Genomic DNA, 14,858 nt, shown 5'->3' with positions numbered 1-14,858 from the left:
AACTACATTGCCTGGTAGTGCAGATCATGGAGCATGGTCGATTATAAGTAGATTCTGACATGCATATTTATTTATTCTTCTTTGTCATCTCTGTGACTTGATATGAGCGATCTCTCGTGTGCTGTACTTTATTTGGAATCTTCTAGAGCAGGAAATAACCATTAGATCACAAATCTGAGGCTAGGAAACTTGTTTCTTTATCCTTTTACAGTACAGTAAAATGCCATGGCGCAACATATAAATACATAATAATATATTTGGCTTAGAATGTCTTCTCATCACCTTTCGGTGATTTTTTGTTTCTTCTCAGTATTGACTGCTTCAGACTCGTTTATCAGATTGACCTACCACAGATCCTTACTAGATTAGAATTGTCCTAGGAAAAGGAACTTGGAACCTGAGCTGGTCACTTAGTCCTGGGTTCCCTTCACAATGGACAGATGTCTAGATGTTGATGCAGTCCCTGGAGTGAATCACTCAGATGACGCATAAGAAGAGGAGAAGCAAAGAGACCGAGGTCTCTTTCAAATGCCTATTTTGCAATGAGCTGAATTGCCCCCTCAGTATTTGGCTCTGCCTTAGTCCTCTCATCAGGATGTTCAGGAGAAGGCACTTTAAATACATTTTTCTATTATGTCTTTAGACTGACCTTCTTGGAAGACCCGCAATCCAGCATAAGTAAAGTTACCAAAGAAATGACTTTGCGTGGGCATTGTATCAAATGGAGAGATAATTAAGTCATTCTTTTAGCTCGATATCCTCTTGAAGTCTGTAATTCCTGGAAGCGCCTATCATCTCTGCAAGAACAATCACGTGAATGTGTATCTTATTGACCTTACCACTGATCACGTGGCAGTTTCAATGTTCATGGTCATGCAGCGCATGCTTTGGCTTCAGATCTTACTGCTCTAGACCTCATCTTGGGATTGAGAGCACCATCAGAGTTCTCCAAGAAAGTATTACTGATATCACAAGATGGAGGGTCAGTACAATAGATTGGATGTTGGTAGAGCCACACTCCCATGAGAGCTCATCATCTAGAGGCCATTGTTATTATCATGACTATACCTATTTCCACCATTTCCATGAAGACTTGAATTCTCCTCATCGTAACTGTCATCACCAGCATTTGGCACTGTTGACAGTACTACCATGGTTTTGAACTGACTATGGTCACCTGCACTATGAACATCTCATAGTAAATCTTCCTCAGTATCATTGGTGGACCCAAAGGCTATACTATTTCCTGAGTCTTCCAGGTCTGATGATAGCCCAGGGATAACTACTTATTTTCCAGCCTTGTGTTCAAAGTCCTCTTCAGCAAATATAGGCCATTTACAAAAAGGGGATGTCCCCTAGCCTGTGCTCCCCTCCCCTTCCCACTTATCATCAGAGTGATATTGAAGCCACTGGTATCTTCATATCATTGGTGGTCAAGCAAACCATGGTTTGCGCCAGTTCTTAACATCTCCCCAAGCATGTACTTTCACCTTCCATACTGGCTGGTCTTCCTCACCATTTACAATGGGCAGGTGAGGTACCTGGACTTGGATGTCGATTAGCCTTTCTGCCTGATTCCATCTGAAATATAATCAGTGCTACACCTAGACCTACCCTAGATCCTATGCCTTCAAATGGATCAAATTTGTATCCTTGTTGCCCTTCTCCATCCTGGGCTCAAATTTGTCATATACTCAAATTCCTCCTCTCTCTCTCTGAGGCTGACTTTTCCCTATAATCTCTGGAGTGTTCTCTGGCTATGATCTCATCTTGATTCTAACTCAGCAGATGTTTCCTAGACTCTTTGCTTAAGAAATGTATGAAAGGATCATTGGAATTTGCATCCTTTAGTTTCAAAGACGAACACATTTCTGTGAGTTCACAGATGGCCACTCAAAGAACTACAGTTACAGGTATGCAACCTGTCATTTTTCAAGTGGATATCTGCAGACCTAAAACGTTTCACCCATCATTAATTGTTTCTTGCTCTCTGCCGTGGTGGCATCCAGGGAAGTGTGGAATTGCACAGACATAGTAGTATTCCAGGTGAGGTCTGACCAAATCTGAATAGAGGGACCATTACTTCCCTTTATCTAGGCACTGTACTCCTTTTGGTGCAGCCCAAAATCTCATTGACTTTTTTAGCTCATGACATTGTTGGCTCATATTCAACTTGTTGTCAACATGTACTGTTGTCACCCATCCTGTATATGTGCATTTCATTTTTTTTCTGCCTTAATGTAGTATCCTACACTTTTCTTTGATGAAATTTTGTTAGTTTTGGCCCATCTCTCTAATCTGTTAAGGCCATTTTGGATTCTGATCCTGTATTCTAAGGTATTAGTTATTCCTTCCAATTTGTTGCCATCTGCAAACTTGATAAGCATGCCCTCCAAACTTTCATCCAAGTAATTAATAAAGATGTTGAATGGCACTGGGTCTAGAACAGAACCTTTCAGCATCCCACTTCTTTCCAGGATGAATAGGAACCATTGGTGAGCACCCTTTGGGTTTGGTTGCTTAATCAATTACAAATCTACGTAACTGTAATATTGTCTAGCCCACATTTTACTAGTTTGTTTGCAAGAAGATCATGGGGGACCTTGTCCAAGGCCTTACTGAAATCAAGATTTGCTACATCCTCAATATTCCCTCCATCTACCAAGCTTGCAGCTCTTATCAATAAAAGATACTAGATTACTCTGGCGTGGCCTGTTTTTGCAAAATCCATGCTGATATTTAGTGATCTTTTCTAAGTGATTATAGACGCCCTACTCAATGATCTGCTGTAGAATCTTTTCTGGTATTGATGTCAGACTAACTAGATGCTAAACGTTTGGGTCCTCTTTTTTCCCTTCTTTAGTTCTGTTGCTGTATTTATTGGAGTTTACCAAATATCTTCAGAAGCAACAGGAGACAGTGCTAGTCTTGCTATTACTGTAAAAACAGCTATAGAAAGGCTCAGACTGCCGAATAGTTCAAACATGCATGAATTGTTTTATTTACGATTAAGTATATTTAGGAAACAACACTGTACACACTGATCTTGTGATAAGGTCTGTTACATGATGTGAGGCAAAACTCCAAATACATAATAGAAGTGGAGAGTTTGAGTAACTCAGGCATCATCTGATCTAACCTCTATTATTTGTTAACAAGATACAGGAAAGAGACTTTCTAGAATATAAAATATCAAAAACATATTTGATAACAGCTTTTAAATTTAAATCTGTTTCTTTTGAAATGTCCCCTTGTGCAATTCATAGTTGGTGTCACTTGTTTTGGACAGGTTCGATATAAATGACAAATTCCTGGATACAGTTGTGCACATTTCCATTTCCACAGTATCAGTGTAGAAGCTGTATTTAAAAAAAAGGTTACTTTTTATGGTTGATTTGAAAGTAAATTCTGATTGCATCCTGGTTACATCATGTGAGTTAGTTCAAGCATTAAATATCAAAAATCAAATAAAATTATGTGTCCTTTTTAAAAATAGTTAAACTTGAAAAGGAACATGCTTGTTGTTACAGACTTTCAGGCAAAAAGCAGAATTTCTTCCATGTAAAAAAAAAATGGTGTGAAGCCAGCTTAGCAGTTCAGTCCTATTTATTTATTTATTTATTTATTTTTAAAAAGATGTTTGATAAGAGTGAAATTAACCTTTCTTTCCTTGAGATTTAGCTTGTAGATGAGACACACATACATACAGTTTTATTTCCTTTGTATTTCCAGAGAAGCTGTTATTAAAGGATCTCTTCCACATCCTTTTGCTCTAACCTTATTTGGAGATACGCTGTACTGGACTGACTGGACCACTCGCGCTGTCTTGGCTTGCAACAAATACACGGGAGAGAACCTGCGTGAAATACATTCAAACATCTTTTCTCCCATGGATATTCATGTTTTTAATCAACAGAGGCAACCCAATGGTGAGTTGCCTTTTTTTTCTCATTGTGTTCGGAACTAATTTGTAGAAATATATCCCAAGAGAAAGTGGCTTGCTTCAGACATCATTCCTAGCCATGAGTGTGAATTTTTTACTGAATTGTAATTGGCTAACAAACTAAAACAATAGTGGGGTTTTAAAATAAATTAGTTAAAAACATTATTTCCCTATGATTTGAGTTCTAAATGATGGTTTTGGACTACTTGTAATATAGCAGTATTGCTTAGCATAATGTCTGAACTGCCTTTTAAACGCTTTGCATTGTTTTACCCATTTTATATTGCTAGTTGTTGTTTCTATCACCAGATAAATATAGCATAGAATTTTAATTCTCTTTTATAAGACACCAAATTTCCAAGTTGTTGGATGCTTGTTTGTAATTACTACATGTTCTGATTCCTCATCATCTCTGACAGGGTAGACAACTTCAAAGCGATTCTTTACTTCCAGATTCCCAGAACAATGCTTTGTCTTTCTCCTCCTTCTGTGTTACATTTCTCCAAGCATTGACCTCCACAAAGTGACCTCCTTATAGCTATTCTCTGTAGGTTCCTTCAATGTGCGTTGTACATCTAGGATGGTCTGCTGGGTTGTGTCCAAGTAAAACTCAAGCTCCCTGATGTCCTTAAATGTAGAGATTTGGGCCCCCAGTTGCTGGGTCTTTTCTTCCAACAGTGCAATCCGTTTGCATTTGCTGCAGATGTAGCTTGCTAGGTGTTCTGGCAAAAATACAAACATTCCACAGGTCCTGCAAGTGACTGCAACTTCTTCTTCCCGCTCCATAAATGGGTGATTTAGGTTGAAAACAGGATTTCCCCCATAATTCCTATCTCTCTCTTCAAAACACCTCACTTCCTCTTTTACTTTATTCAGATATGAATGATGTTGAAACATTAGGCCTCAAACCAAGGCATCAGCACACTAGCCACCAAAACAACCCCCAAACCCTTAAAAACAAACACACCCTCTTACAAACAAGCACCCAACCTTTAAACAAGCAAGAAACAAACACTCAGCTCTCTGGCACACTGCAAAAGTTTAGGTTTTCCTCCAGCATAGCTCACCTCCTGCTTCCTCTTCAGCTTCTGGGCCTCTGAAGATGTTAAACTTTTTAGTGTCCAAAGACAGACCCATATTAGCATAGATCAGATGAGATGTAATCAAGGCATATATCATCATGCCCAGGTTTGACATCTCTAGGTATGGACAGAGCTGAAGTATTCGTCTTAGCTGTGCAGTTACAGTAATGAATCCTGGATAGTCAGGCTTAGGGCTGAGTCCAGAAGTACACTCAAACTAGAAATCTGAGATTTCAAGGAGGCGTGTGTGTTTATTATATCTTCCAGCACAAGCTGATTCCCTGAAGTGCCTTTGTCCTGATCAGGAGTATCTCTGTTTTATCTCAATAAAGCTTCAATTCATTCATTGTCATCCATTTTATTGCTGATGGCAGGAATTGGTTTAGTAGCAAAATGGCTTATTTGGGATTATTTAAAATGAAGAGGTAGAATTGGGTGTCATCATCATATTGATGATACTGAACTCCAAAATCTTTGATAACTTCTCCCAGCATTTTCATGTGTGTGTTAAGCAGCATGAGGGACAGAACTGAGTCCCACTGAATAACAGTCTGGGAATCAAATAAGCATCCCCTAACATGGTCTTGATGTCATAAGGTGCCCCCAACCTAGAGGTGGCCTAGATATCATAGTTGATGATCAGCAGAACTAACGGGCCCATTGTCTTCAGTCCAGATATCATTTACAAAGACGACCAAAGTTGCACCCTACTTGTAGCCAGACCTAAGTAATCCATTTCATTCAGGACGCCTTGAAGCGAGGAAGTCACTTTTGTCCAAGAAAGGAATATTAGAGAAAGTGAATCAACAACTCAATTTCTCCAACAAGGATTTTAAGACATGTAAAAATCTTACAGGCAACACTATATTACATTTTTCTTCCATCATATATACTTTTGGTTCTTACAATGAAAAATCCTCTTTGAAATTAGCAATGCTCAAGAATAGCAGTCCACTTTCTTTTCTTTTCTTTTTCACAAATTGCATTGTGGAGGTACAAAATATTAGTCAAACTAACTGATCATCAACTTTACAACTTCTGAAATTTATATAGAGGATTATGTAGGGAAAGTATTGAATCCTAAGGAGGTATATAAAGGTAAGGTATCGTGTTCATTTGATCCCTGTGCATTAGACTTAAATAGCTTCATTCTCACACTGCTAATTTGTGTGGTGTCTCTATTTGACAGCTACAAATCCATGCGGAACCAATAATGGTGGTTGCTCCCATTTGTGTTTGATGTCTCCTGTGAAACCTTCTTACCAGTGTGCATGTCCCACTGGTGTAAAACTCCTTGAGAATGAAAAGACCTGCAAAGATGGTAGGTTATGGTTTAAATCGTTTTCAGGAGAGAAAAAAGTTATAGCTAACAAAGAGAATTGCTGGCATAAGTATACATTTTATTTGACAATATGCTTGAAGTGAAGTCCAGCCTGTGAGGTTGACTACTTTAGTGCATATTAAGATTTCATGTCCTCAGATGAAAGTTACATGCCTTGGAATGTGTTGTGGGGAAAGGAGGCCCAAAAGTTAGAGTATGTTTATCACAGAACAGAGTTAAATTGCTAGATACACTGTGCACGGGTACACACGCTTAGTACCATAACTTTGCTTTTTCCTAGTGAACTCCCAATGAGGCAACAGTTATTTAGCTTTATCATAAATGTATATTGATGTTGACATCCAGAAAGGTTGTTGACAGTAATACACAACATATTGCTAACACAAGTCCCTGTATTCTTCTTCATGGTCTCTGTGACTCTCACATATGAGTCATTTTTTGCCTGCACAGAGATCAAGGTAAGTTTCTAAAGCTGATTTTTAGCAGTAACCCTACCCCCTCTCCCAAACACATATAAGCCATGCATTCTTGCTGAAATGTAGTTCCTTTTAATACACCATCATGGTAGGATTGGTAGGAATTCTCAGCAGTTCGTCAATTTGTCTTTTATTGCTCTGGGGCCTATGGCACCAAAATCTTTCTTTAAGAAAGTGTCTAGGCTCTAGAGAGAATATTGAGTTTTCAAACAGTTATACATATTGTTTCCTCTCGCTGAGTCAGGATCATGTGATTGAGTCATTCCTGTTTTGCTTGGCCTTATGTAGCAAGCAAGGTGTAACAGAGTGTATTGTCTTAAATAAGCTCTTCAGTGGGAAGAACCCTCTAGACTAAGCTTGCACAACCTGTGGCCCTCCAGGTATTTTGGACTCTTCTGGTAGTTGGAGGCTCAAACACCTGAAGGGCCATAGGTTGTGCAGACCTGCTCCAGACTGTGGCCCTCACAGCCCAGAGTAAACAACTTCAAATGGCTTTTGCAGCTATCTCTTCACACCCGTATTTAGGCTTAGAGCAATAGCTGCAGCTCTTGATCAGATCCTTGGATCCCTCTTCAAATATCCTTGGAGAACACATCAGTGCTGTTAAGCCCTCTTCAAGGGTTAAAAACGGATACCAAGCAAGTTGTTAAAACAAGTGCAAAAAGAGAAAGATTCATCATCTTTGCTTTTTATGAAGCCTAAGAAGAAGAAGATAAGGACCAGCTTCTGAACACTCCCCCCCCCCCCACACACACACACAAGATTTGGTTAGATTGGGTCCTTCTACTCAAAAGCTTCACCTGTCTTTGCTGCATACTTGCATGTCTCTAATGTCTACGTATTGTATCCTGAGCCCAGTATTGGAGAGAATAATTGAAGATTTGGACACACAGTTCAACAGAATTATAATTGTCAGTGCCTAATCAAAAGGGGAGATTATTGACAAATGTTCTCTCTGCCAAAGCCTGGATCTTGGTCACCACAATACCCTGGGCAGCAATTCCTGGGATTCTGAAACACATTGAACCTGTTGAGAAAACTGGCCCATCTTGATAGTGGAGCATGTCTTGATCCCAGGATGATTCCTGATTTCAGTAACGATCCCCTTTCACCCTGTTATAGAATCCAAGACAGTGCTATTAGTTTGGAGACTGTTTGCATTTCCCACCTATTGGTTCAGAAATCCATATTTGCACCAGCCCCACCCTCATGGCAGTGACCATATTTAAATTATAATTTGATGGCTGTAGAGATCATGCTCCTCATACCATGGCCATGGCTTCTAGGACCCTGCTTCGGTTGGGCATATTCCCCTTTACCAGTTGTGGAACCAGTTACCAGTTGTCCAATCCAGGTCATCCCTGTCATCGCATCTCTTTCACAACCTTCCTCATCTCAACACCAACTCGGTCACGTCTACGCAACTCACAGCTATACCTCTAACTCAGATTCCTAGAAGGGTTGGTAGGAACTCTTCCACGGAGTCATCATCACAGCAAAAATCAGGTTGCTGGTCTCTAAAAATCCCTCAGACTCCTCTCTTGACCTGCTGATGGGAGACAAAAATCTTATTTCTACTCCAGAACACGTTGACATTTTTGTGGAGCAGGACTCCAGGGTAACTAAGGCTCTAAATCTTCAAATTAAGCACTTAAGGACCTGGTCTTTAAAAGGGTTGAGTTCAAAGTACTCCTCTGACATCTGTACTTGTGCTTCTGGTGCTTTGGAAAATTGTTGTTGTTGTTATTACCCCGCTTATCTCCCAAAAGGGTACTCAAAGCGGCTTAACATAAAAGCATTAATATACAATTTAAAATATACCACCCCAAGCCGTCCTGTAATGCTGGTGATGGTGATGTTATATTCTGCCCCCCTCCCCCCCCAAAGGAAGCTTCCAAACTTTAAGACAAATACAGTTATAAGCAAGGGAGGGCTATATGTTGCTTAATAAGGCATTTGTTTCTGTTTATCTGGGCCCATGTTGAACTGTTTGTTTGTTCACTTCATTGGATGGGTATGATAGTCTGAGAAATGTCTTGTTTAAATCTTGGTGTGTCTGACAAGTTTGAGCTGATACAGTTAAATCATATTGATGTCGGCATTGGTTGTTATGAAATATTCTCAAGTGAAGATAGAAGCATGAAAACATTACATCGAACGTGTTTGTTTAAGTTCTGTTTTATTACTGTTTCTTTAGCAACTTTTTAATCCTTCCTGGAGGTCCTAATTTGGAACAGGAAAGCAAATGATAAGTAGTTAAAAATAAGATAAACATTTAAAGGGATAGTTCTTTTAAATGATACAGTGGGATATGCATTATTAATAAATTGCTGTGAATATTCTTGCTAACCAGTCATGCCTGGTAAAAACCTTCATGGGTTTTCCTGTAAGGAAAGGCATAATTTCTAGGAGATAGGAATGAAATCCCAGTAACTCCTTGTAAGTATTTTCAAATCTTAAATGTATAGTTAAGGAAATCTGAAAGAAATAGAACTTTGATGGTATAAAAATAGGAAGGAACAGACTGCCTTCTGACTGTCAAATTGACCCCATAAGCTTGTTGCTTTATAATGTTGTTGTGAAACTTAAAGCAAATAAATCCCATAATGTTTATTTGATTGTCTTTAATGCTGTTACAAATGTTAGAACTGATAGACTATTTTGATCTTAAATTTACTTTTTTATTTCTTAATTCTTAATTTATAAAGGTGCCATGGAGTTGCTCTTGTTAGCTCGAAGGACTGACCTAAGGCGGATATCCTTAGATACTCCTGATTTCACGGATATTGTTTTGCAACTAGAAGACATTCGTCATGCCATTGCTATTGATTATGATCCTGTAGAAGGATACATCTACTGGACAGATGATGAGGTGAGAGCCATCCGGCGCTCTTTCATAGATGGATCAGCTAGCCAGTTTGTTGTCCAGGCACAAATTGCACATCCTGATGGCATTGCTGTCGATTGGATTGCTCGAAACCTTTATTGGACTGATACTGGTACAGACCGTATTGAAGTTACAAGGCTTAATGGGACCATGAGGAAGATCTTGATCTCAGAAGAACTGGAAGAACCGAGAGCTATAGTTCTGGATCCTATGGTTGGGTAAGTCCTACCTCTTTCCTGCCTTCCAGCATCGCCACAGATTCCTTGTAACTGCCTGCCAGTCAGGTTGCCTAAAATACTGTTTTCTCCCAGTAAAGGACATATCAGTCTTTATGTTCTGATGGGAAGATGCTTGTTTTGTTCATTTGTATTTGTGACATTCACTTTGAGGTGTGATATCTAATTGAGATTGGATAGGGGCCTAGTGTAGAGTGCTTCCAACAACAGTTGAGCCATTTCTTTGATCATTTTCCAAAGTACTACCATGACCAGGTGCTTCTGATTGCCGTACTTTACTTCTTTAATTTTTTATTAACTGGTTTTGTTGTATTTTGTTATGTTGTTCTGTAAGCGGCATTCTTTTTTTGAAATGTGAACCACTCTATGTATATAGGAAAATCTTTCTTACCACAACCTCCAAAACAAAAAGTAAAAAGGTAAAGGTAAAGGTTTCCTCTGATGTTAAATCCAGTCATGTCTGATTCTGGGGGTTGGTGCTCATCTCCATCACTAAGACGAAGAGCCGGCATTGTCCGTAGACACCTCCAAGGTCATGTGGCCGGCATGACTGCATGGAGCGCCGTTACCTTCCTGCCGGAGCGGTACCTATTGATCTACTCACATTGGCATGTTTTCAAAGTGCTAGGTTGGCAGAAGCTGAAGCAACAGCGGGCGCTCACTCCGCTCCCAGGATTTGAACCTGGGACCTTTTGGTCTGCAAGTTCTGCAGCTCAGTGCTTTAACACACTTTGCCACCGGGGCTCCAAAAAAACAAAAGGTACAATCTGCTAATTGTATGCTCTTTGTGATAATAGCCTTTTATTATTTTCTGTTTCTCTTTTAGTTACATGTATTGGACTGACTGGGGAGAGATTCCAAAGATTGAGAGGGCAACATTAGATGGATCGGACAGAGTTGTACTGGTGAATACTTCACTTGGATGGCCTAATGGATTGGCCCTGGACTATGTTGAACACAAGATATATTGGGGCGATGCCAAAACAGATAAAATTGAGGTCTGATAATTTTCATTTTGCTTACCAATCTAAATAAGACCCTGTTCTTGGATAGGCAATGGTGTATTCAGATATGTAAACAGCAGGAATTACAGATAGTTTGCAGGGTGAATGGTGATACCAGCATATTTTACCAACTTTCACAGAACCTTTCGGTTATTTCCAAATTTACCTTTTATTGTCTGTTGGATAAAATATTGGTTCAAAATTAGTACTTAAAATACAGGCAAAAAGAAAATTGCTCTATAGTGACATTGGTTAGGAAAATATACATTTCCTACTACCTATCTTCTGTGAAATTTTTCTTTCAATGTGTTTAAGTTTTCAAAAAATACAAAACTTAAAATCCCCATTTCACAACCTCCCCCCACCTCTGGAGCTCCATCCTTTAAAAAATTAAATAAAATATTAAAAACTATAACATATATTAAAATACAGGTAACTTATCCCCTTTTAGTTGTTTGTGTTTCAACTACTGTAGTTGGCATCCTTTTATTTTTAATTCTTCTTGTGATTTAAATAAATATTGATATTCTTTCCGTATTAGAGCTCTATATGTCAGCGATTTTTCTTCCTTTCTTTTATCCGATCTATCAAACACCTTTTCAGGTGATATTGAAAATGGAGTTTTGAGGTGTAGTTTGAATTTATATTTAGAATTACTCATCTGATAATTTGATTTCTGAATTTTGCATGTATTTTTTGCTTTTTCATACCATAGATATGCTTGCCAACCAAATCTCAGGTCATGTTCTTCTAATTTTAAAAGTCTCTCATTATTTAATGTCAACAAATCTTTAAACCAGACTAAAACACATGCTGAGAAATATCTTTTCAGGTCTGGTAATGCTAGGTCACCTTGTTATCTATCATCCTGGATAATACTAATAATTGTTGAAGATCCAGTAGAAAATATCAGACAAGTACTGGCAACATTGGAAGAATTTCATAAAAAAGCTTGAAATAAATAAGCAAACAAAAATCTTATCTAAAAATCTGATACAAAAAAGACAAAATTAAATTACAAAAACGTCTGATCTACAAATAGCGAAAATAAAATACCTTGGGGATAGCTTTATCAAACAAGAACACAACTCTCTTCCAACATAACTATGAAAAGACATGGAAAGAAATAAAAATGAATCTTCATAAATAGAGTAAAGTTAACTTTCCACTCTTAGGAAGAATTGCAGCCAGTAAAATGAATATCTTACCCAAAATGCTGTACTTATTTCAAAATATTCCAATCATAACCAATGAGAAGCCATTCCAAATGTGAAATAAAGATATATCTAGGTTTGCATAGCAAGGAAAAAAGTTTAGATTTAAACTTCTCCAAGAAAGTATGGTTTTAATAAACAATCCTATCCGTCTTTTCGGAGTCATTGGCAAAATTTACAGCAGATCTTTTCACAATGATCGAAGGGACGACCTTTCTTTCACCAATACTTGTCCTCACAGGGCAAGCCGTCTGGCCCTAACTAGAAGTATCATCAAAGTTTCAAGTATGTGGATCCACAGCATCCAAAGAGCTGACACTCAATGCCCCAGGGAAGTTCTCATAATCACAGATGCAAGTCTTCCCAGTTCACTGCCTCCCGTTGTTCCATGCTTGACCTCACTGTTTGGGAACCGCCTACACAAGTTCCTCTGTGCTTGGTCAACATCACATCAGTTACCTTGAGCTTCTTGCAGTCTTCAAGGCTCTGAAGTGCTTCAAGACTTATCATCTTGGATTTAACGGTAGAGATCCTTAACTACAACACCATGGTTAGGTACTACCTAAACAAGCAGGGTGGAACGAGGTCGCATTCACTCCTGAAGCTCACTCCTGATCTGGATCTGAACCATAGAATAAAAATCAGATACAGCATTAAATTATTGGAAAGAGAGTTAATATCTCCTTGCATCACTCAGCGTGGTTCAGCATGTCTATTGATATCTGCCTAATGGTAGTCCTAGTTTATACGATTGTGTGCATAATGTATAACATAGGTTGCAGTGTTGTAAACTTTATTTCATGACATAAAGTCATAAAAGTTTTCACAGCTACATTAAAAAACCACTTTTTAGCATGCATTAATCAGATAATAAGCTTGCTGCAGCACTAAAAAATTGAATATTTCTTTTTCAGATAGATTTTGTCTTGATTTTTTTCCTACTTCATAAGTATTTTTCCCTGTAAGCTTACCAGTTCAAGCTACACTGTTGCATAGCTCTCAGATAATAAAGCATCAGCAGGGGCTAATGGAGACTGGTGGGGGGTTCAGCAGGGAGCTTTTGTTCCAACTTTATCTGGCAGACTGCAGCAGGCAGAGGAAGGCTGGGGCTGAACAGCTTTTTCATTTATCTCGATCAGGCTTCACAGCTGATAAATGTCTACTGAATCGGAAGTCTGCTATTGTGTTTACCAGTGGGGAAGTTTTCTCATTGACTTGAGTTTTTGTTCCTGCCATGCCATGAGGTTAAAATGTATGATTTGCTTGTTATATTGGCTTTATTTATTTATTTATTTATTTATTCACTGCCAGGTAGAATATGGCATGGGGAAGGTCTGTTCTTCCACTTTCTATGTTTATTTTGCACACTACTGGTCTATATAGTTGAAAATGTTTGTCCATGCTTAATGTTAAGCTCTTGTTATGTTACAATTTTTAAAAGGTATATCTACGGTATTCTTTTCACTATTTTTCCCTTGTCCAATGAATGCAGAAATTGTACAGTATCTCCTACTAGTCTAGGTGAACCTAGGAAGCGCTACACTAATATCAAAGGAAGCATTAGCCATTGTCTTTACTAATTTGCGCTAGAGGTTTCAGTTTTAATAAGTATTTTGTCACCCCACCTGATTCTTGCATTGCTATTGTTCTCCTTAACCTAATACTTAAAGCACAAAAAGTGTGCTCCCTCTAAACTCCTCACACATTTGTTTCTTTAGGACAAACCGTACCTTATGAAGCCCTGAACCAATGTCACATGTTACAGATAGGTAAAGCTGTCTTTGTTACAAAAACTAAACTTTTACACCCATTCTGCAGAGCCTCCACAGATGTCGTTCCATGCTAGATAGGTTTATATCTATTTTTTCAAATATACATTTAGCTGTGTATTTAGCTGTGCACTTAAAATACATGTTCCTCTTAGTATACTATTATGACATTATGTTAACTGGCAAAGATCAAGGCTGGCAAGAATACTTCCATAATTTTCTCTGTCCCCCTTCCCTTGTGCCTTAATTTATATATTAATATCAGTGTCTGCACAAGGCTTATGATACACATCTAAATATGTAATGCATACATTGGCCTGATTATATAATGAGGAGTGATGGTCAAGAAAAGAAATTTGGAGAGGTAAATATTGATATTAAGAAAATACTCTGTGTAATATTTTCATTCTGATTTGGAAGCCTTCGACTTAATTATTTAGCTATCCCCCCCCCCCCCCCCCCATTTTTTGCTTACATTTTTGATAGGTTTTTCTTTCTCTAATGTGCTGAATTCCATATCTGTTCATGGTAAACTTCTTGTTGGTTGATAGGAGAGGTGAAGTGTATGTTATAAAATTAAACAGCCATGCAAGTGCATCCACTAGTCTGCACCTTTGGTTGGGTTTTTCTGATCCTGTGCGACATGGACAATTGTGATTGCTATCAGTGAGGCCTTACTCCATATTGATAACAATCGTATTTCCTCAGCTTCCTCTTTGAACAAATCATGTCAGAATACCCCCATGATATGGTCAACTTAGGGTTGCCATGAGTAAGAAATGATTTGAAGGCACACAACATTAATAACAGCAATAGCAGCAGATGTGGACAACTCAAAAAGCATCACTCAGAAAACACATTTCCATCCCTGAGCCTTAACTAGCTGGCCCTAGGGAAATTGGACT

At 38.5% G+C, this 14,858-nt stretch overlaps 1 protein-coding gene across 1 annotated transcript in view; it reads left to right on the top strand.

Annotated features, from left to right (window-relative positions):
* lrp6 (LDL receptor related protein 6) overlaps window positions 1-14,858 on the top strand; it is a 92,935-nt gene that overhangs the window by 37,516 nt on the left and 40,561 nt on the right. Inside the window, exons 4-7 of the mRNA XM_008111369.3 lie at window positions 3,733-3,929; window positions 6,215-6,346; window positions 9,552-9,948; window positions 10,793-10,964. Coding sequence (XP_008109576.1) covers window positions 3,733-3,929; window positions 6,215-6,346; window positions 9,552-9,948; window positions 10,793-10,964 — 898 coding nt within the window. The remainder of the gene's footprint in view (window positions 1-3,732; window positions 3,930-6,214; window positions 6,347-9,551; window positions 9,949-10,792; window positions 10,965-14,858) is intronic.

This window comes from Anolis carolinensis, chromosome 5 (assembly GCF_035594765.1).
Source record: "Anolis carolinensis isolate JA03-04 chromosome 5, rAnoCar3.1.pri, whole genome shotgun sequence".
In the NCBI taxonomy this organism is placed as follows: Eukaryota; Metazoa; Chordata; class Lepidosauria; order Squamata; family Dactyloidae; genus Anolis; species Anolis carolinensis.
The sequence above is the reverse complement of the archived record's forward strand: the minus strand, read 5'-3'. Positions and strand labels throughout refer to the sequence as shown.